Source organism: Gossypium arboreum, chromosome 7 (assembly GCF_025698485.1).
Source record: "Gossypium arboreum isolate Shixiya-1 chromosome 7, ASM2569848v2, whole genome shotgun sequence".
Lineage (NCBI taxonomy): Eukaryota > Viridiplantae > Streptophyta > Magnoliopsida > Malvales > Malvaceae > Gossypium > Gossypium arboreum.
In genome coordinates, this window is record NC_069076.1 from 93,393,835 (window position 1) to 93,418,257 (window position 24,423).

The following is a 24,423-nucleotide window of genomic DNA, read 5'->3' on the forward strand; positions in this document are numbered from 1 at the left end:
AGTAGAGCAGGTTAAAGTTACAAGTTTTATATCCTTAAAGTATAGCAGATCTTATCTCCCTGAAGTTGTAGTGGATCAGATTGAATATGTGAATCTTATTTTAGTGGAGCAGATTGAAGATGTGAATCTTATTTCCCTGAAGTTTTAATAGAATGGATAAATACTACAAGTTACAAGTCTTATCTATCTGGAGTTGCAGTAGAGCAGATTGAAGATACGGATCTTCTTTCCCTGGAGTTGTAGTGGAGCAGACTGAAGCTAATAATCTTATCTACCTGAAGTTGCAGTAGAGAAGATTGAAGCGACAATTCTTATCCTCCTAAAGTTGCAGTAGGTTGAATGCAGCTACTTGAAGAAAAGAAGTACCAAAGAAGTCGAGATTCGGCAAGACCAAGAAAAATTGGCCTTTTTTAAAGTCTTTGCTCCATTCCCGTTACACGATAATGAGTAAAGAGGGGCAGTTGTAACAGGCAATTTTTGCCCGAGCCCAAACCAAAAAAACCAAATACTGAAATAAATAAAATTTCCAAAATAATTAAACAGTCCTGTCCAAAAATTACAGACCCCAAAAAAAATATAAACCTAAATACAAAAGAGGCCCATTGGCCCAAGAACCTAAACTAATTTAGAAAATACCTAAATCTTAACACCTAGCCGTGGCACCACTCCATGTGTCACGTCAGTGCACCCATGCCCGAGGACTGCCTCCCTTGCATGCCTCCCTTGCACCCGAATGGCAAGGCAAACTCCATTGACCTCGCCAAGGCCTGTAAAAAAGAACAAAGAAAGAAAAACAGAGCAGCAAAAGGTAGAAATAACAGAGAAACAATAGTAAGCAGTAGAAAAAAAACAAATATACGTTCAGCTATAAAAGTCGTAATCGATGTAATATTTTGGACATGAAAAAAAGTAATCAAATACAGAGAAATAGAGACGAAAAAATCAAAAAAGAAAGAAATATTAAAAAACTATAGTTTTTTACAGAGGCATATTTTCATTTTTTCGTCGCATGTTTATTTCGAATATAGCATACATACATACATACATATACATTCAAAAATACAAATTTTTTTACCTTTCTTGTGATCGAAGAAGACAGAACCGATGAGTTCCTTTGACTTTCTTTCAATTTTTAGAAGGCTTTTGGGCATTTTGATCTCATATTGGGGTCGGGGTAGCAAAACGATCAAAAAGGCCTCTTTTCGTATTCTCCAGCCACCTTCGAAGGCGGCGCCATCGCTGGTGAGCGGTGGTTGTCATGATGGCCTAATGGCTAGAAATCGGAGAGGCCAGAGAGAAATTAGAACTTCTAAAAAAAATTTTAAAACTGAATAGAATGAGATTTTTTTAAAAAAATTTTGACTTTTTTAGGCCATGTAAAACAATGCCATTTAAGGCTGATTCTAGTAGCCTCAAAACAACACCATTTTGGCCTTGACCCGTGTCCCACCCGATCTGTTCCCTAGGATCAGCATGTTTTCATTGGAGTGGATATTTGCACTTTCGACCCTTCCTCTTCTATGCCCCGTTGCAATTTAGACCTATTTCATTTTTTCTTTTCTTTTTAATTTTACCCTATAATTTTATTTTACTTCATTTTAGTCCCCTGGGGAGTGGCGTCGTTTTTAGGACAAGGAATAATTTTTCAGTTAATCCTTCCTCTTTTCTGTGCATTTTATTTTAGTCCTTCATTCTAGCGGTTAAGGTACCCTTACTTTAGAACCGAACCACATATAATGAGCCCTAGAAGCTTACCCTAGATAAAACCACACCAAACCCTAGTGGTCACCCGAATCGATGCTCTATTTATTATTTCTTGTTTGCTTTAAATTCTAGCTTGGTTTGCAATGTACTGACTTGTTTTGTTTTGAATGTGATTGCATGGCATTTTCATCATAAAAAAGATGTTGATTCACGTTCAATTACTAAATAGAGAGTTTTCCATGGAGAATGGGTTTCTTGATAAAGTGGAAGATAATGCAGATATCCAAATATGGTCTGAGAAAATGCAACTAGAGAAGGGTGATAGTTTGACGGAAGGGTACGTGTCAGAATTGTGGGATTTCACTTGCATCTGTGTGACTCAAAACAATCTCCAAAAGTTGAAAGAAATATGGGACAATTGGGAAGATGAAACCAAACAATTATTCTACTGTAACTATGGTGATCTACCCTATTTACTCGATGTCAAGGTGGATAAATACTCATTTGTGAGGTGGTAAATGTGGAATATGATTGATAATGACCTTCTCTATTATATGAATGATCTGAACTTGATTGAGTGAGTATTCTCTAGTACTTTGTATGAATGATCTGAACTTGATTGAGTGAGTATTCTCTAGTACTTTGTATTGGCACATAAATGTTATAACTGTAAGTGCACTATGAATGTTTATACGCTGCATATGCATGGGTTGGGATGCTGTGAAGAAAGAAGTAATCTGTACTAAACCGTGGTTAAGCTACTATGTAAATAGTCTGTGTAATATCCTGATTTTGGGGCTAGTCGGAATGGTGGTTTCGAGACCACAAATTCGAGATAGAAATAATTATTTTATAATTATTTTGAGGTTTATGATATGATTGCATGATTGTGTGAAAATTTCGTGAAGAAATTCTATGCATAAAGTGCTTAATTTGAAATTAGGGACTAAATTGAATAAATTGCAAAACTTGTGTTTTAGAAGCATTTTGCATAAAATTGAATTATATTATTAATTAGAGGTCCTTAAAGAGTAATTTTACCAATTTGTAAAAAAAATTTGGACAAAAATGGACTTGTAAGGGTAAAAATTTAAGGAATAGTAAAAAGGGCATTTTGGTCATTTAGGGGTAAAATGAATTAAAAGATAAATTTTAAAACCCAAATATGTCCATATTCAACCCCATGGCCGAATATAGCAAGGAGAAACCATGGATAGGGTTTTTTAAGCTTCCAAGCTCGATTAGCAAGGAAAACTAAAATTCGGGCTAAAATGGGAAAAATACCAAGTTGTGGACGAAATGGTAAAAGTAGCCATTTTCGCATACGAGTTTTGACAAGCCAGCTCGAAAATCGGGAACAGTCGGAGGCTCGCTCACACTATCCGTGTATCATCTTGGCATAATAGCTTGTATATTTTGAGCATGGCATGTATAGCATTATAATCATTTTGTGTATATGGTCTTATGATATGGTTATTGAGTGGTATGGAAATGCTTGGTAATGATTAGCCATTGGAATGGCTATTCATGATCATATTTGGTGTTATGTATGCTGAATTGCTAGCTAATCCATAGAAACCATGAAATAGGTAAAATTTACCATAAAATAGATTCAGATAGCAGCAGTGATGTGAGTTTGAAAAATCATTAAAAATAGTAAAGATATAATTAGATGATGAATAAAATATGGAATTTAAGAATTATGAGTCTATTTTCATATGGATGGAACAAAACAGGTATATGAGTTATATTTTATGAGATGTTTAAATTTTTGTGAAACAGGGCCAGAGCGATTTCTGGATCCCCTGTTCTGACTTTAAAAATTCATCATAAATTTTAAAAAAATAATTAGAAGTCATGCTTTATATTTACAGATTCCTTATTGAGTCTAGTTTTATTAGAAATAAACAGAATAGTCATTGAAACTCTGTACAGGGAGATATCTGATTCGTAATACATAGAGGTCAGAGCTGTCAAACCCTAAAATAGGGGAGATTTTAACTAATAAACTGTACTAATTGGCTTGACCAAAAATTCTATAAAAAAATTAGTAAATATATATATGAGTCTAGTTTCAGGAAAAATTTACAGAATTGTATTTTGAGTTTCGTAACTCGATATATGAATTTTTAAGCAACTGTGATGCAGATTGCTAGCTTGACTGGAAATTTTAAAAATAAATTGTTTGAGCTGTTTAAGTAATGAATTAAGTCTGTTAACACCTCATTTTCGACTCCGGTGACTGTCTCGGGTACAGGGCGTTACATTTGGTGGTATCAGAGCAGGTTAGTCGGTTCTTGGACTAACTGAGCATGTGTAAAAGTTTAGATATACATGCCACTGATCTGTGATAGTGTGATGTCTTCCGACGCGTATAAGTACCATCTTATTTAGACAGGGTACTCTCCAACCGAGCTGCGCTGACCATGTTCAATGTTATGTGAAGGTATTTGAGTAAAGTTATGATTATGATAAGTCTCGGTTCAGAAAAGTATGAATAAAAGTTTATGATACATATGTGATAATATGTGAGATGAAAGTTCATGTTGTGATAAATATCCATATTTGCTTAATGCTCATATGATGTAGTGTATGTGGCTTACTTGATAAGATGAACGGAATAAATAAAAAGTAGTAGAGGTATGAATAAAGGTCATAATATCATGATACGAATGAAAATGTCCTTGTCTTGATTGGACGTTGAATGTTGATGAATGTTAATGATATACTATTTTTATGAGATAAAGGATTATAATGAAATGAACTTATCTATGTTAAATTGTTGGACTGAATTATATCATTGTAATGATATGTACATGATGATGCACGAAATGAAAGTTGTGATTGTGATGCAAATATCTATGTTTGTTTGGCCTTATATGATGTCATGAGCATTAATTAATTTAATTAAATGAATGGATAAGTAAAGCTATCTAGAAAACATAGAATGTATGCATAAGTATATTGTCTAAATGGGACAATAGGAAAATTGGTGTAAGCCAACATGAATTTTGTATTGCCTGAATGAATGACATGATTTTGATGATGTTGCTATGATGATGGAAGTTGTGTCATATGTGTATGTATAAGAAAGTTGAGTCAGAGGTCCTACAACCCCTCCCCCATACCGAAATGGTACTTATAATGGAATTTCATGAGATTTGTATTGAATAAGTTTCCGGTTGAGAACCCAAAGAGTTCAATGATAGAATAATTATAAGTATGATCAGAGATTGAAAATGAGCTGATAAGTAAAATCAGAGGCAATAAAGTATCAGATTGATATAAAGATTATTGGAATTATGCATTGTCCCAGTTAGAGAAGGAATTCTCTTTGGTAAATCGAATTACTCAGTTGCAAGGTCGAGAAAAGTGTAAATCGAAATTTATTCAAAACTGGCCTTCTTTAGTGAATGGTTTAATATGAAATTTGTGACGGCAGAACTAGTTGGGGAAATGATATTTGAAATGTGAACTATCTGAGTGTGACAGATTATGACCGGACAGATTTAGCGATCTCTTTTGAGATGTTCTATGTGTTTACCGTTCTCGAAATATTTCTATGGCTATTGATCTTCTGAAGAAATTCTTGTTATATGGAAATGTCTTCTAATTCTGGTGTTGGATGAAAGCATTGGTAGTCTAACTGGTTTATAATTTATATTGCTCTATTTCATCGGGTATTCTATTTCATTTCGTCTGATAAGAATTGATGAGAGAATACGTAAGATATTATGATTTTGTTTCTTCTACTTGATGCTTCATCTGATATATATGTATGGGAAAATATATTGTTCTTGTTATATTTGATTCCAATGGGATTAAATGATGTTTTCTTTTGGACTTTCTTTCTTTGAAGAATTATCGGGGTATTCTGTATTTTCTCTATGAGTTTGGTTTTCGATTCTCCGGCATAGTATCGTATCTTGGGTTTCTTTATCCTGGATCTCTTTATTCTGTATTTCTTTATTCTGGGTTTCTCTATCTTTGATTTCTTTATTCAGTTTTCTTGTTATCTTTGTTCCATAATTTGTCAATTAAGACTCATGTTCGAAGTGCGTTCTTCAGCTCGTGATAATCATGTCAAATATGACTATACTTGCGTTCTTCAGCTCGTGATAATCATGTCAAATATGACTATACTTCTAATTTGATCTTGGTAATGTGGTGATTTTAGTATTGGGATTTTTCTAATTTCTGTGTAAGGATTTGACATCAGTAAAGGCATAAGTGATAAAAGCACGAGTTTCAGTCGGTATGGTGAATTATTTATTTGAAAGATTTCATGTGACAATTATGTCAGGATTATTTTTCTCAAGTCTGATAATAGAATTTTATTTTGTACGGATAAAAGAGTAAATAGTCTGAACGAGAAGTGTATATTTATTAGAAAGAGTTGGATATTAGTTAAAGTCACTACGAATGATAAGGTTTTCGTCTTGTGAAAGCTGAAAAGTTTATTACATGTTGACAGAGTTCGGATAGATGAGAATATTGGTAACTGAAGCGTCTGAACTAGACTAGTCTACATTGAGCAAAGAGTTCCTGACTTTCAGTAATGTAATGTTGTATGAATTGTGATGTGCTTCAAGACAGTGAGGTAATGTGATAGTTTAGAGCATTCGATGTTACATAAAATCTGAGTTGTTAAAGAGGTTAAAGCCGAGCATTAGGATCTATCAAAATTATCCTTACCAGTGTTGATATTGGGATGGAAATAAGAAGGATTATTCTTGAGGCCATATCAGAATTATTTCCATGGCGGAAAGAGGAAAATGTGATGTATCCTATTGTTAAATGTTTGGCGATATCTATAAATCATATCGGTATTGAATGAATTCCTACTCATCAGATTGATGGAATTTTAGGTCTCTTTGATTGTTGGATTTCTTGGAATTCCGGTCTCTATTAAATCAAGTTGAGATCCGGGTTTTATGTCATGATATCATAGGAAACTGATAAGGGTTGAAAATTTAAGAACAGTTGAGAGTTGAGACTGTAAGCTTTCAGATCATATGAGAAATTAAAGAGATGTATTGGAGATACAGCCTAAGTGAAAGTTCTTCAGCACCGAATATGAGATTAAACGTGAAGACCACTTTTCCGGTAAGATTTTCGGGGTCGAAAATCCCTAAAAGGGGGAGAGTTATAATATCCTGATTTTGGGCCTAGTCGGAATGGTGGTTTTGAGACCACAAATCTGAGATATAAACAGTTATTTTATAATTATTTTGAGGTCTATGATATGATTGCATGATTGTGTGAAAATTTCGTGAAGAAATTCTATGCATAAAGTGCTTAATTTGAAATTAGGGACTAAATTGAATAAATTGCAAAACTTGTGTTTTAGAAGCATTTTGCATAAAATTGAATTATATTATTAATTAGAGGTCCTTAAAGAGTAATTTTACCAATTTATAAAAAAAATTGGACAAAAATGGGCTTGGAAGGGTAAAAATTTAAAGAATAGTAAAAAGGGCATTTTGGTCATTTAGGGGTAAAATGAATTAAAAGATAAATTTTAAAACCCAAATGTGTCCATATTCAACCCCATGGCCGAATATAGCAAGGAGAAACCATGGATAGGGTTTTTTAAGCTTCCAAGCTCGATTAGCAAGGAAAACTGAAATTCGGGCTAAAATGGGAAAAATACCAAGTTGTGGACGAAATGGTAAAAGTAGCCATTTTCGTATACGAGTTTTGACAAGCCAGCTCAGAAATCGGGAACGGTCGGAGGCTCGCTCACACTATCCGTGTATCATCTTGGCATAATAGCTTGTATATTTTGAGCATGGCATGTATATCATTATAATCATTTTGTGTATATGGTATTATGATATGGTTATTGAGTGGTATGGAAATGCTTGGTAATGATTAGCCATTGGCTATTCATGATCATATTTGGTGTTATGTATGCTAAATTGCTAGCTAATTCATGGAAACCATGAAATAGGTAAAATTTACCATAAAATAGATTCAGATAGCAGCAGTGATGTGAGTTTGAAAAATCATTAAAAATAGTAGAGATATAATTAGATGATGAATAAAATATTTAATTTAATAATTATGAGTCTATTTTCATATGAAAGGAACAAAACAGGTATATGAGTTATATTTTATGAGATGTTTAAATTTTTGTGAAACAGGGCCAGAGCGATTTCTAGATCCCCTGTTCTGACTTTAAAAATTCATAATAAATTTTAAAAAAATAATTAGAAGTCATGCTTTATATGTAAAGATTCCTTATTGAGTCTAGTTTTATTATAAATAAACAGAATAGTCATTGAAACTCTGTACAGGGAGATATCTAATTCGTAATACACAGAGGTCAGAGCAGTCAAACCCTGAAACAGGGGAGATTTAACTAATAAAATGTACTAATTGGCTTGACCAAAACTTCTAGAAAAAAATTAGTAAATATATATATGAATATAGTTTCAGGAAAAATTTACGGAATTGGATTTCAAGTTTCAGAACTCGAGATATGAATTTTTAAGCGACTGTGATGCAGATTGCTGGCTTGACTGGAAATTTTAAAAATAAATTGTTTGAGTTGTTTAAGTAATGAATTAAGTCTGTTAACACCTAGTTTTCGACTCCGGCAACAGTCTCAGGTACGGGGCGTTACAGTCTGAATTTGGCACTTTGACGCAATATGACCTAGCAGCTAAGCTGTGTTACTGAATATGTGTCAAATAGACACTTCGCGGTGTGCAGGGATGGATGGGCATTGAATGTTCCTAATGGTGTGTTGGGATGGTTGAAGATGGTGTGTAGTGGATGGGGTTAAGGGATATCTACATCTGGATCTGATCTGTGATAAAAAAATAAAATGGCAAATATATATACAAATCTATCCTTATACAAATGATTTGTTCTGAATCTGAAATGTAAGAGGAGATATGTACTGAACCGAATCTCCGAGTATTACTGTTTTACAAGTGAATACGAACTGATTAATTTGACTACGATTACGCACTGAGTTCACCACTCATTCTATTTTTGGTTGGAGTTTAGGTGATCCTCGTCCTTGATCAGATCGGTGTTGCAGAAGCACGGTCAACCTTCTATCTATTATTTTAAGTATTACCATTAGGGATTTGCACTTTTTGGAATTTATGAAGACTATAAGTTTCCTTTTATTTGTTGTTTTGAATGTTACATAAGAATGTTTTTGTTTGTTCATGTTATGTTAGTATGGATTTTAGTACGGGTATTGTAACCCTTAAAACTTGGTATAGATGTCTAGACCAGGTCTAGGGTGTTACTTGGACTTAATCAAATGAATGGAGGATTAAATTAATATTCAAAAAAAAACTTAAAGCACAAATTGCAAGAAAAGAATAAACGAAAGGGGAATAAATGACTAAATTTAAAATCTAACAAAACTAAAAGCCTAAATTGTAAAGAAACAGAAGTTAAAGGATTAAATTAAGATAGAAAACTTTAAGGGGTCAAATGGCAATTATCCCTATCATATTGACATGTGTCACTCCTCAAGAGATTCACAGTGGGTCAGGGGACTAAATTACACAAGAATTTAAAATTTGGGGTGAAAATAAAAATAAATAAAAATGAACAGGACTAAATTAAAAAGATGAAAAAAAGTACAAAAGCTGCGAATATCCCCTCCCCTAAAAAACACGCAGATCCTAAAGGGGAAACGGGTCGATTTTAGGGTTGAGTTTCAAAACGATATCGTTTTGGGATTTCTGAAGCCAAGCCAAAACGAGTTGTTTTGATATGCCTATGTAAGTCAAATTTTAAAAAAAAAAATCATTTTAGCCTTATTCTCAAAAAAATATATATTTTTTCTTCTTTTTTTTTTCTCTTGGCTCTCCCTAAGTTCGGCCACAAGGCAAACGAATCTCCGCATTGGCCGCTGGTAACTGGCGACGAAGACCGCTGCCTCCGGTGGCCAAAAATTTCCAAAATTTTCCTAAGGAGTGTAACACCGCTAACCCAAATCTGTCGCCGAAATAGGGTTACAGAGCATTACCAGAGTTTATAGATCAAACAGATAGAAAATGCAAACATTTCATAGCATATAACATTCACATCAAAAACCAATCAAAATCATACATATTGTCCCTTATACGAGACCTCGAGGACCAAAATACACACTAGAAAAAAATTGGGACTAAATCAAAAACTTAGAAAAATTTTCGGAAACATTTAATATTTTCAACACTGCAGGGGTCACACGGCCGTATAGCCAGGCAGTGTGACTCACACGGTCAGTAGGCATGCCCGTGTCTCAGGCCGTGTGGGCATTCGAAATATGGACACACAACTAGACCTGCTCATGGTCGGGCTATTCGGCCCGGCCCAAAGGCCGGCCCGAAATGTGGGAAGGTTTGGGCAAAAATATAAGCCCGAAAAATTAGCTTGAAAAAAAATAAGGCCAGTTTAAAAAAGGGTCGGGCCTCGGGTAAGGTATTTTTGACCCGAGCCCGGCCCGGCCAGGCCCGAATTCACTAAATGACAAAAAAAAAATCAGCTTTTTTTTTGTTTTTTAATGTTATTTTCTTGTTGTTTTCTCCCTATTTTGCTATCATATTACTATTATATTGCTACTATTTTATTGTTATTATTTGGATATTGTATAAAACTTATTTTATTATTAATTTTGTTATTATTTTAAAGGCATTTGTTAATTTTGTTATTATTTTAGAGGTATTTGCTTATTAAGTTGCATCCATCCTAGTGCTATTTAAGTCTACATATTTTTTAAAATTTATTTTTAATTTGTTGGAAAATATTTATTTTGATTTTTTAGCATTTTGATGTATATATATATTAAAAATTATATAAAATAATATAAAAAATTAATATGGTCGGGTCGGGCTGGGCTCGTGTTTTAGCATTTTTATTTGGGCCGGGCTTGGGCAAAATTTTAGGCCCATTTTTTAAGCCCGACCCTGCCCCAATGAATGGCCCTAAATTTTTAGTTGAGCCCGACCCGACCCATGAGCACCTCTACACACAACTATGTCTCAGTTTAACACCCCTAACCGTATTCGACGTCAGAACAAGGTTACGGAGCATTACCGGACTTACAAATCAAACAATCATACATTTCATTTCCATAACACATTCATTTTAGAAACCAATCAAATTCATTCATATAGTCCCTAATGTGAGCCCTCCAGGACCAAAATAGACATTAAAAATAGTTCAAGACTAAACCGAGTACTCAAGAAATTTTTTGGAAAACATGGAAAATTTTCAAAGGTGCGGGGAACACGCCCATGTGGCCAAGCCGTGTGTTTCACACAGCCAAGAGACACGCCCGTGTCTAGGCTATGTAGATATTCGAAATAGAGCCACACGCCCGTGTCCTTACCTGTGTCCCAACCCACGTCCAAACTAGTGAGCATACTGACTTGGGTCACACGGCTAGACTACACGCTCGTGTGCCAGGCCGCGTACCCTTCGAAATGGCCTCACATGCCCGTGTGCCTGGCCATGTGAAAATTGTAGGGTATACTAACTTGTACCAAACGGCCAAGCCACACGCCCCTGTACTAGGCTGTGTGAAGCTACTGACTTATTTTCTATAAAAGTTCGCCATGTGTCACACACGGCTTAGACACACGCCCGTGTCTCTACCCGTATGGACAAAAATAGGTTATTTTTTAAGCCATATTTCTCACCCAAATTGGCACCAACCCAAACACAACAATTTTCATATAACCATAACATAAATAGGCATTCAAAACCAACCAATATCAAGTTTATAACATGTTATAACATCACACACAATTATGATACTCATAGGCAACTCAATAGACCATTTATAACATGCCAAATATGTCTCCAAAATTTACCTAAATGATCAAACACATATATGCAACTTTGTACCTAATACTTAGCATGTATGTCACTCATCAATCTCAACTATTTGGTGCCCAAAACACCAATTCACAAACAAGGCATTCCCATGACAACTATTACACCACAAACAGTAAGGCTATTTACATATTTACATAACAAAAAGTATGTCCACAATACAAGCCAATTCAAACGGCTAAAAACAAAAAAAACATATAGGATACAATTAGCCAAAATGACATATACATGCCATTTACCCAAAATATATAGTCAAAAGTACCAAAATATTATTTGATAGTATGATGAGATCTCTGACAACTTCCAATCCGAACGAGCTTCCGATTCACCATATAACACGAAAAAATAACACAAAGTAAGCATTTAATCTTAGTAAATTGGTATAACACAAAATTTTTCGTGATAAGTTCACTTACAGTTTTCCAATATCAGTTGGTCTCAAGTTTTTACGTTTCTATTTCTACCCGGTCCAATACTATGGCTTTAATGCAACTACTTTTGTTTTCTCTGTTACAACCAACGATCACCTTCTTCTCAATAATTTCAGTGCCTATTTAACACTTTTTGCTATAGATGATCAGCCAGCCTCATTGAGAAAAGATTTTATGGTACCATGTTTCGAAACCGAGAAGCTGAGTGTTACCTTTTCGCCATCGCCAAAATCTTTAGCTTTTGTAAACTGTATTTGATAAACCGTAATTTATACATATTTTTATCCCATGCTTAGCACCTTTATGGATAATTTCTCCTTAGATTTGATGAATTCGATGCTCCTAATCCTTTAATTTCATGTTTTATACTTAGGTGAGCATAGGAGAGTAAAAAGAGCGAGACAAGGGTCGAAAACAGAGAAAATGGACCAACATGAGAAATCAACACGGCCTAGACTTCCTCACACGGGTAGTCCACACGGCCGTCTCCATTTGGCAGAATTGAAGCATGACTTACATGGGTAGACCACGCGCTCGTACCTATTTAACAGCCTTGACCACGGTCTGAAGCAACCGCACACGGGCGTGTCACACAGACGTGTCACACGGGCGTGTCCCTGTCGAGCCCAAGTATAGTCCTATTTAGAAAAGGCCACTTTTGAGGAATCTTAGGCATTCTAAAGCCTATTTAAACACCTGAGAAGGCACCAGAAAAGGGAACACGGAGTAGAAGGCAAGAAATTACTCAAAGAAAGCCGATTGATCCATCTCAGAAGCCGGATTCTTCGTCAAGACTGAAGATCTCTCTTCAATTTCCTTCAGGAGTTTTGGGTTTTCTTTATGTTTTGCTATCTTTACTCTTTTGAGATGTTTTCTTTCATAATTATGAACTGAACCCCCTAAATACCTAAGGGGAATGAAACCTAAGACGGATCTTGTTATTATTATCTGAATTGTATGATAAATATTTGATTTGTTCTTAATTATGTGTTCTTAATTATTGTTTTAATATTCCAGGATATTGATTCAAGTTAATGCACTTATTCACAGAAGCAAAAGTCCCTGTCTAAGAGTAAATTTGTCGTAATTAAGCAGAGTTGATTGGATGCCTAGAGATAGGGTGACAAGATTTTTCCAGATTAGGGTGAAACCTAATAAGGGAATCCATAGATCGAGTTAATGCAACACTAGGGTGTTAATTAGAAAGAGATTTCAATTAATTAACCTAGGGTTAGACGTTACTAGTCTCGAGAGAGATAATAATATAACTTAGGGATTTCTACGGATCAAGTCAAATGAATAAATCGTCTGATTCAGAGTTAAATAACAAGTGAAGTCTAGGTGGATTTTTCCTTGGGTATTGTCTTAATCAATCGAGTTTTCCCAAAAGCTTTTCCTCAATCTTCTCTCTGTGCACCCTTAGTTTAATTAATTAGTTTGGATAAGCAAATCCCTTAATTTTTAGGCTAAATAATAAAAAGAAAGTAATTACTAGTACTCTTGGTTCCTTTGGGTTCGACAATCTGGTCTTGCTAAAGCTATACTACTGTTCGATAGGTACACTTGCTTTCATCGTGATAATAGTTAGTTTCAAGAGTGATTAATTATAAATTTTTAAAACTTGTCACGAATATCACGTATCAAGTTTTTGGCGCCATTGCCGGGGAACTAAGATATTAGGAACATTCAATTTTTATTACTTTAGCCATATCTACTTTTAGTGCAATCTATTTTTAGTTTAATTTCACTTTTCTAACTTTTATTTTATTTTCTTCTGAAAGGTTTTTCTTGTTTATGACCAGAAGAAACCCGTCAGGACCATTACTTTTCGATAGTGAGATCGATCTCACAGTTCGCAGAAACCAAAGAGAAATAAGATGAAGCTTAAGATACACAGAGAAAGAGCAAGAGGACGATATTCACACCACAACCGAGGAGATTGATGAAAACCAGGAAAATCTGCTACCTCCTGCGATTGCTGCTAATCAGAATTCTGCTCCTTGTACTATGCATAATTATGCTAAACCTTCTTTAACAGGAACTGAATCAAGCATAGTTAGGCCTGTTGTTGCTGCAAATAATTTTGTACTGAAACCTAACACAATTCAATTGATACAGCAATTTGTTCAGTTTGATGGTTTTGCAGGACGAGGATCCCAATGCTCACTTGGCGAATTTTCTGGAGTTTTGTGATACATTTAAAATCAATGGTGTTTATGATGATGCCATTCGTCTTCGGTTATTTCCCTTTTAATTGAGGAACAAAGCTAAACAATGCTTGAACTCGTTACCACGAGGGTCAATCATTATTTGGAAACAAATGACCAAAAAGTTTTTATTAAAATATTTTCCGCCAGCTAAAATGGCTAAATTACGTAATGTTATCTCTTCTTTTGTATAGATGGATTTAGAAACACTCTACGATACATGGGAGAGATACAAGAACCTTTTCAGAAGATACTTTCACCATGGGTTACCACTATGGCTACAGGTTCAAACGTTTCACAATGGCTTGAATCCTTCCACTAGACAGATGATTGACGCAGCTGCTGGTGGAACTATCAATAATAAGACACCTAAGGATGCTTATGAATTTATAGAAAAGATGTCACTGAATAATTATCAGTGGCAAGTCATAAGGACAAAGCCAACGAAAACAGTCGGTGTTTTTAACGTCGATTCGGTCACCATGCTCTCTAATCAGGTAGAACTTTTGAATAGAAAAATTGATGGTTTTCTTGGTTCTTCATAGGTTCACCTAGTAATACAGTGCGAAGCAAGCGGAGGTGGATCAAGCAATTCAGAATACCCACCCTATGGCCACAACATGGAGAACGAGCAGTTAAATTACATGGGTAATAATCCTGGATCTCAAAATAATCTTTATAGTAACACTTACAATGCAAGTTGGAGGAACCACCCAAATTTCTCATGGAGAGGCCAAGGGAATCAGAGACCACCACCTCCAGGCTTCCAGCAACCACCCTACCAACAAGAGAAAAAGCCGAACCTTGAGGAAATGCTAACAAAATTCATCTCGGTGTCAGAAACTCGTTTTCAGAATACCGAGACAGCACTTAAGAATCAACAAGCGTCGATCCAAGGGCTTGAAACTTAGATAGGACAGCTCGCCAAATTAATATCTGAGCGACCACAAGGTATTCTGCCGAATAACACTGAATCTAACCCAAGAGAACAACTCAACGCAATTACCATCTAAGACAAGGAAGGGTTAGTAGAACCTAAACCAGAACCAAGGCAAGGAATCGTGGTAAGTAAAAGCAAAGGTGAGGTAGACCACAGTGAACAAACACCTGTAACTAAAGAGTATAAACCTCATGTGCCATACCCTAATGTGACAAGAAAAGACTACACAGACGAACAATTCAGTAAATTTCTTAAATTATTAAAGAAATTACACATTAACTTACCGTTTATTGAAGCTCTTTCGCAAATTCCAAACGCAATCAAATTCTTAAAGGAGCTTTTAACAAATAAGCAGAAGTTGGATGAGGCGTTGCATGTAGAGCTAAATGCGGTTTGCTCAGCCATACTAAAGAATAAACTGGCCAACAAATTAAAAGATCCAGGAAGTTTTACTATTCTTTGTTTAATTGGTAGCTTAGATGTTAATAATACTTTGGCTGATTTAGAGGCTAGTATCAATGTCATGCCTTACAAAATGTTTAAGCAACTAGGTCTTAGGAAACTGAAACAAACTAGGATGAGTATTCAATTAGCCGATAAAACAATCAGATTTTCTAGGGGTATTATTGAATATGTACTCGTTAAAATTGACAAATTTATATTCCCAGTTGATTTTGTTGTTCTAGACATAGAGGAGGATAATAACATTCCTTTAATTTTAGGGAGGCCCTTTTTAGCAACTGCTAGAACAATAATTGATGTTGGCACAAGTGAACTCACACTTCGTGTGGGAAACGAAACAATCACCCTTCAAGCTCGTAATTGGAGCAACACATCGAAAATAAAGGGTGATTGTATAAATCGTTCTACTAATACTGATCATATGGTAAAACCTCTATGCAAAAAATAGGTTCGAAAAGCGCACATGAGCCTAGTTTGAGTGACGACAAGGGACCCATCTATAAAGAACGAAGGCTACGAGTTGAGGAACTAGATGAATGGTAGACACAAAAATCGAGGACACATGATACACCAAAACCACGCCATGACGAGCTCAATATCTCACCAAATCAACTTAAAGTTAGAGACAAAGTTCTACTAGATGTAGCAGACCCTCGGATTGCCACCTCTAAACCTAATGGAGAAATCCCTCTTACGGTACTTAGCATTTTCCCATACGGCACAGTCGAGGTAATTCATCCCAAATTCGGTACGTTCAAGGTAAATAATACTCGTCTAAAACCTTATTCTGAAGAAACTGATAGCAAGGATGAGGAGTGTAAACTCCTTGAACCACCATGACCATGAAAAGAGAAGTAAGTCGAGCTTAGACTCTAAATAAGGGCTTCTTGGGAGCCAACCCGAGCACTAATGGTGTTAACTTCTTTAAATTTTAGTTTTTAACATCTAATTCACTAACTGAGTCACTGAACACATGATTTCCAGAACCACACGGCTAGGCACACGGGCGTGCCTTAGGCCGTGCCCATCCACAAGAGGCAACATAGTCGTGTGATACAGCCGTGTGAAAATAGAGCAAATACGTTTCCCCAATACGGGATTCAACAAGTTGCCACAGCCGTGCGACATGGCCGTGGGCAATCCTGCCAAATTAACACGGGCGTGCAACACGCCCGTGCCCACCGACCGTGGTCGAGCCTGTCCAAACAACATGGGCGTGCCCCTTCATACATGGGCGTAGGATTAGCGAATAAAGAATGACACGGCTGTGCAACATGGCCGTGTGCACCAATGTGCCCAATTTCGAAAACCACGAAACGCACGAGCTAAAATGAAGGCACGTAGGCGTGCCCCACGGCCGTGTGCCCCAATTTCTTTATAAACACCTATTATTTTTTTTTTATCTTTATTTATATGTTGAAATTACTTTTTATTTTCCTTTAATACTATTTTTATTTTATCTTGAGATTTTATAATTTTTATTCGGCTATTTCTTTATGAGTAATTATGTTTCTTTATATTTCCTAAGAGAAGTTCCTGATTCTATCACAGTTATAAAGAGCTCCAAAGCTAGAAAAGGTTCTCCGCGACTATCATGTGCTGCCTGACTACCACGATAACTTCTTCACTGGGCACTATGGTTGTGGAACCAACCTCTACCACCACCGGAGTATCCTCCTCCAATCTCATCATTGCCTTGGTCGATTATTCTCCATAACACCAAATCAAGGAGTCCACTCATCATTCAGGAATTTTCAATTCTCTCCCTATCTTATGATCTTATATCTATACCGTCGTAAATCTAACTTTGTACATTGAGGGCAATGTACATCTTAAGTGTGGGGGGTCTTTTATATCATTATCAGAAAAATCCCTAAATTTTGTTTTATTCTCATTTGATCTTCTCATATCATTATTAGAATGAATTTTAATTGATTTATGATTTTCTATTAATATGTCTTGAATTAAAACATAGGCATTTATGCATTGACTATTCAAACTTTAAGGAATTAAAGAATCAAGCATGATAAAGGTGATTTTTGAGAATTAAAATTTTTTAGGTTGTTTCCCCAAGTTTAGGTATTATCTTAAGTTGAAATTCACAGGTTTAAACATAAAAAAGCCATAATTTTTTTGAGATCTTGAGCCTTTAGTGCATCTATTATTTCTTTCATACTCACTTTTATTATTACTTTGAGTGCGTCAATATTGAATTGTCATTCTAGAACTTGTTTGATTATGCATGTCAAGACCACACCATTTGATTTGATATGTCGAGATGATAAAGGCACTTACGTTTAACCTACTCACTCCATAAAAACCTACCTTCACAATTAACCCTTAGTGAACCCCCTTGAGCCTAACAACCCAATCATTGATTTACCCTTAGTGAACCCCCTTGAGCCTAACAACCCAATCATTGATTTTCCCTTAACCCATTATTGTTGAAATCCCCTAAATTAATTTGATCCCTATTTTTGTTGAGATTTTATTTGAATAAATTGCTTAGCTATGTTTTATTTTTAATAGATAGCATATGTTATTTCACTTGTTCTAAATAATAATAATAATAATAATAATAATAATATAATACATATATATATTAGTAGCTATTCATCATTTTTTGAGCTTAAGTGTTAATTGAAGCTCACTTGTATTCAATTAATGATTAGTTATTTTTCTAGTTAGGTAATTTTTCAATTCAATCTCGATTCTAACTTTTCTTTCAACTTGTGACCACACCCCCTAACCAAAGCCACGTTACAACCCTCTAAAGACCTTTTGATTGACGTATCATCTCAATTTATAGTGGTGGAGATTTGATTTTCATGCAAGCCTATGGTAATAACGTTTCATATTGACCAATGAGTGCTTCATTTATTGTCCTTAAACACCTCGAGTAATTTGAGTGAATCTTTAGTGAGGATGTTAAACTTTGTGATATTTTGAATCAAAGGTAATCGCTTAAATGAGGGGAGACACCTATGCTTTCGTGATAAAATGCTCAACTTGGAATGTTTGAAACTTTGATGTTCTTCTAGTTGAATTCTCAATGTATGATTACTTATTGATGTGTCGTTAAGAGCACCAAAAATATCCTATTCCCTATAAAATAGTAGAAATAATGAAAAAGAACAGTAAAGGGGAAGTAGGGTCGAATCCTCAGGGACCAGATTATACGAATGCTTGTTTCTCGAAATCCTGGGTAGAATCGTGCCCAAGAAAACCTGGTGACAGAGGAAAAATAAAAATAACAGAATTAAAGATTTGATTTGGAAAAAATTGAAAAAACAGAATCTAAAGTTGACTGAAATTGTGATTACGAAATTAATAAAAATAATAAAGAGAGTTAAAGGAAAAGAAATTCTTATTGGTAGATTCCAGCCTCCAGTTGTCTCATTCCACCTTGGGTTCAATCCTCGGCTTTTAAATGACCCTTCTCAACTCAAGTAAGCCAGTTATAGTGGAAAAGGACGCCTATAACCACCAGCTCCAAAGATTAGACTTAAGATTTTTAGGGAACCTGACTCTAGCCAGTAATCTATGCTAGATCAACGCTTCTCAATGGTGAATCCCAAGCCATTTTGTCTCTTTGGCTTGCCCACCTCTGACGCAGTAAGTTAACGAACTGACTGTGCAATCCTTCCAAAACATACAAAGCGGCCGCCTTTGCATATGCTGAAAAGCTTACTTCTTAAGGGCCATGGATGGAAGCGTTAGCCCGTAGCGCGGAGAAACGATGAATACTTGGCGAGAAGGCTAAGTACGGATTCTAGGCCTCAAGAACCCTTTTTGGGGAATATTGACAACTTTTGGCTAGATAGGTTTTAGTGGCTCATGATAATGGTGGAAAAGAAAATAAATATAAAAATGGAAAAGGGAGTTTTATTGAAAGAAAATATAAAGAAACAAAAGCCTAGACTTTCAGGAGGAGAGTGTCTACAGAAAAAGATGAACACAAATAGAGTCACTCACCCCCTATTTATAGTGCTAGGAAGATAGTCTAATTGAACTTAAATTCTAAAAAGATACATACATTTAATTAAAGATAATTAAAGATAATTAAAATAAAATCCTAAAATTTAAATAATCCTAATAATTATCTTAATATTTAATTATCCTAATATAAATAATATGGAGTCTTATAAAATAAAATCTCGTCTTTTTGCGTTTTTAGTTCTTGAGTCTACCATGCTTGCACTTTTGGCACAATCTTTTTCTTGTGTCGCATATAAGCCCATTGTGTCTCCAAATTCGTACTTTTGTCCATTAATTTTTCTTTTGCCTCCAAATCAGTCTTTAAAAGATAAAAAGACATAAAAAGCTCAAATTAGTAGGATCAAGCCCAGAATAAACACATGTTTAATACATAAAAATACGTTATTCTAGAGCATTATCACTTATGGTTTATTTTGAGATATTATCGATAGGGATTATAAGTTGAGAAGAATTTATTTTGATTATGAGTTGAGTATTTTGCTTGAGGACAAGCAAACGCTTAAGGGTAGGGGTATTTGATAAACCGTAATTTATACATATTTTTATCTCATGCTTAGCACATTTATGGATGATTTCTCCTTAGATTTGATGAATTCGATGCTCCTAATCCTTTAATTTCATGTTTTATACTTAAGTGAGCATAAGAGAGTAAAAAGAGCGAGAAAAGGGCTGAAAACGGAGAAAATGGACTAACATGAGAAATCAACACGGCCTGGACTTCTTCACACGGGTAGTCCACACGGCCGTGTCCATTTGGTAGAATCGAAGCACGACTTACACGGGTAGACCACACACCCGTGCCTATTTAACAGCCTTGACCACGGTCTAAAGCAATCGCATACGGGCGGTCACACTTGCGTGTCCCTGTCGAGCCCAAGTATAGTCCTATTCGGAAAAGGCCACTTTTGAGGACTCTTAGGCATTCTAAAGCCTATTTAAACACCTGATGAGGCACTAGAAAAGGGAACACGGAGTAGGAGGCAAGGAATTACTCAAAGAAAGCCGATTGATCCATATTCTTCATCAAGACTGAAGATCTCCCTTCAATTTCCTTCAGGAGTTTTAGGTTTTCTTTATATTCTGTTATCTTTACTCTTTTGAGATGTTTTCTTTCATAATTATGAACTAAACCCCCTAAATATCTAAGGGGAATGAAACCTAAGATGGATCTTGTTATTATTATCTGAATTGTATGATAAATATTTGACTTGTTCTTAATTATGTGTTTTTAATTCCTGTTTTAATATTCTAGGATATTGATTCAAGTTAATGCACTTATTCAGAGGAGCAAAAGTCCCTTTCTAAGAGTAAATTTGCCGTAATTAAGCGGAGTTGATTGCACGCCTAGAGATAGGGTGACAAAATTTTGCCAGATTAGGGTGAAACCTAATAAGGGAGGCCATAGATCGAGTTAATACAACAATAGGATGTTAATTAGAAAGAGATTTCAATTAATTAACATAGGGTTAGACGTTATTAGTCTCAAGAGAGATAATAATATAACTTAGGGATTTCTATGGATCAAGTCAAATGAATAAATCGTTTGATTCAAAGTTAAATAACAAGTGAAGTCTAGGTGGATTTTTCCTTGGGTATTGTCTTAATCAATCGAGTTTTCCCAAAAGTTTTTCCCCAATTTTCTCTCTGTGCACCCTTAGTTTAAATAATTAGTTTAGATAAACAAATCCCTTAATTTTTAGGCTAGATAATAAAAAGAAAGTAATTACTAGTATTCTTGGTTCCTTTGGGTTTGACAATCCGGTCTTGCTAAAGCTATACTACTGTTCGATAGGTACACTTGCTTTCATCGTGATAATAGTTAGTTTCAAGAGCGATTAATTATAAATTTTTAAAATCTGTCACGAATATCACATATCAGTATTGAAGTTGTTTCCATGCCGAAGATGAGACAAAGGTATTTGAAAAAAAAAAAGAAATTAATTTTGATAACTCCCCATTATACCAATTCCATTATTCCCTCATCCTCAACCATCTCAGAATTTTGGTTCAACCAAAACTTTTTCAGTCAAATGAGCAAAATAAAACTCCCATGCTCTCGCAGGGATTTGAACATAGAACCTCTAATAAACCAATACCCTGACCACTTGAATTAGCAGGCTCATTCTAATATGAACTTACAGACAATAAAATATAAGCCCACTAAACAGAGATAGGGCTTAATTCCCCAAAAAAACAAAAATTGCTAAAGGTAAGGCTTGAACTTGGGACCTCTCACACACACCCAGAACACTTAACCACTAAAGCATATACACATTTATGTTAAAATTTTACAGAAGCAAACACAAGAATTTTGGGGCGTTACAACTTTACCCCCTAAAAGAAATTCCGACCTTGAAATTTACCTAATTAGAACAGATGAGGATACTGCTGACGCATCGAGTCCTCAGGTTCCCACGTGGCCGCCTTAGTGCTATGATTCTGCCACAGCACCTTCACTAGTTGAATGGACTTTTTTCGCAGAACCTTAACATCTCGATCTAGGATCTGAACCGGCTTCTCCTTAAAGGTCAAGTCTGGCCTAACCTCGATCTCCTCAACCGTGACTACATGGGACAGATCAAAACGGTACCGCCTCAACATCAAGACGTGGAAGATGTCATGAATACGGTCCAATTTAGAGGGTAACTCCAACTGATAAGCAATAGGTCCCACGCGTTTTAGAATCCAATACGACCCAATAAATCTAGGGCTTAGCTTGCCCTTACAACCGAACCTCAAAACTTCTTCCATGGAGAAACCTTAAGAAATACGAAGTCCCCCACAGAATACTCAATCTCACGTTTCTTCAGATCCGCATAAGATTTATGTCTGTTAAAAGTTGCCTTCAGACGATCCCGAATCAACTGAACCTTATCCTCAGTCTCGGAAACCAACTCAAGACCCAAAACTCGATGTTCACCCAACTCAGTCCAACATAAAGGAGTACGGTACTTATGACCATGCGGGGCCTCATAAGTTGCCATCTGAATACTAGCTTGGAAACTATTGTTGTAAGCGAACTCAGCTAGTGGTAGATAATCCTCCCAATACCTCAAAAATCTATCACACAACTCCGAAGCATATCCTCCAGTGCCTGAATCACCCTCTCTGATTGACAATCGGTTTAAGGATAGAATGTAGTAGATCCTTGTGCAATTTCTTCTAGATCTGAGAAGTAAAGCGAGGATATCTATCAGAAATAATTGACACTGGAACCCCATGCAGTCTAACTATATCGTAGATATACAACTTCGCAAACTTCTGAAGAGAAAAGTCCGTCCAGACCGGAATAAAGTGGGCAGACTTGGTCAATCGATCCACGATGACACAAATAGTGTAATACCCCAAAAATTCCTATAATAAGATATTATCCTTGATATAGAAAAATAAGGAAATAAGTGACAAAAAGGGAAGTTTTGAGTTATGACAACGTTGGGAAGGAATAAATTGTAAAAGTGTGAAAAGTTTTGTTGCCTAAGAGAAAATACTCAAAACTTGACGGGGTAAAGTGTAAATATGAAAAATTTGAAGGGCCAATAGTAAATATTTTAAGGGTGGAATGATCTAGAAACTAAGGAAAATAGATGAATTAGGACCAAATTGAATAGGTGAAGAATAATGAGGGACTAAATTATAATTTTGCCAAATTAAATGATGACTCAAGGATGGAATTTTAAAAGATAATAAAAGGCAAAATGGTCAATTGGAAGAGAGAGAAATTTAGAAAGTAATGATGATGTTTATGATATTTTATAATTATTTAATTAAGATAAATACTATTTTAATATTTTAATGAGATATTTTATTATTTATTACTATTTTATTATTAATTTATTTAATATATAAGGAAGGAAAGATGAAGAATTTCTATCATCTTTCCATCCATGCAATTCATGTTAGAAGAAAAGAGAAGAAAGAAAGTTTTCTTTTCTTTACAATTTGGTCCTTTCACCAAAAATCCACCATTTTCACTTAGAAATCAAAAGAATTTCCATAACTATCAAGAGAGAAAGATGAAAAGGAGACTATGAGGAGCTAGAATATCAAGTTAGATTCAAGAAATAGAAGCTGGAGGAGAGAGAAAATCAAGTTAAAGATCGAAATCAATGAGACAAGGTAAGAACATTAAGATTTCAATATATTTTTAAGTTTGATACTATTGAAAAAGCATGGAAATGATGTTAATGTAGAGTTTTATTATATAAGGTTTTATGTTCTTGATATGTTAGTGAAGAGAAAGTAATGAGAAATAGTGTGGAGAAAGAAAATAAGGGTGTTATAAATATGGTAAACAAATATCTTACACTAAAACAGTTTTGGACAGCAGTAGTAGCTAAATTTGAAAAATCACCATAAATTATGAAAATCGAATTAGAGGATGAAAAAAATATTTAATTAAATATTATTGAGTCTAGTTTCTTATATAAGAAACGATGTAAGAAATGGAATTTTTACTAATGAGATATAATTAATTTTGTAAGACAAGGTCAGAATGATTTCGGGTTCCCCTGTTATGACTTTGGAAAATCATAAAAAATTGGATAAAATTAATTAAGGAATTAAATTTATATTTTTAAAATAATTAATGAGTCTATTTTCAAAGAAATAAGCAGAAACATCATCCAAATCTCGTTTGAGGAGATAATTAATTCTTAGCGAAGAAGGGTCGGAAATGTCAGATAGCAGAATAGGGGTAAATTTAGAGAATAAACTATACTTATTGGCTAAATCAAAAATTCTGAAAATTTTATGGTAAGAATATTTGTGAGTCTAGTTTCAAAGAAAATTATCAGATCTTAATTTGGAGTTCTGTATCTTAAGATAAAAA

General features: G+C 35.0%; 1 protein-coding gene across 1 annotated transcript; it reads right to left on the bottom strand.

Annotated features, from left to right (window-relative positions):
• Nucleotides 1–674: 674 nt before the first annotated feature.
• Nucleotides 675–22,346, bottom strand: LOC108478768 (uncharacterized). The gene is made up of 2 exons (XM_017781232.1): nucleotides 22,047–22,346; nucleotides 675–767 (listed from the first exon to the last, which is right to left on the bottom strand). Exons 1-2 carry the CDS (start codon nucleotides 22,344–22,346, stop codon nucleotides 675–677), a joined length of 393 nt encoding a protein of 130 aa, XP_017636721.1.
• Nucleotides 22,347–24,423: the final 2,077 nt, after the last annotated feature.

Coding starts and splice junctions, on each gene's coding strand:
- LOC108478768 (XM_017781232.1), bottom strand. CDS start 22,346: ATGGAAGAAGTTTTGAGGTTCGGTTGTAAGGGCAAGCTAAGCCCTAGA. Junction 768..22,046: donor AGTCCATTCAACTAGTGAAG/GTGCTGTGGCAG, acceptor TCTTTTTTACAG/GCCTTGGCGAGGTCAATGGA.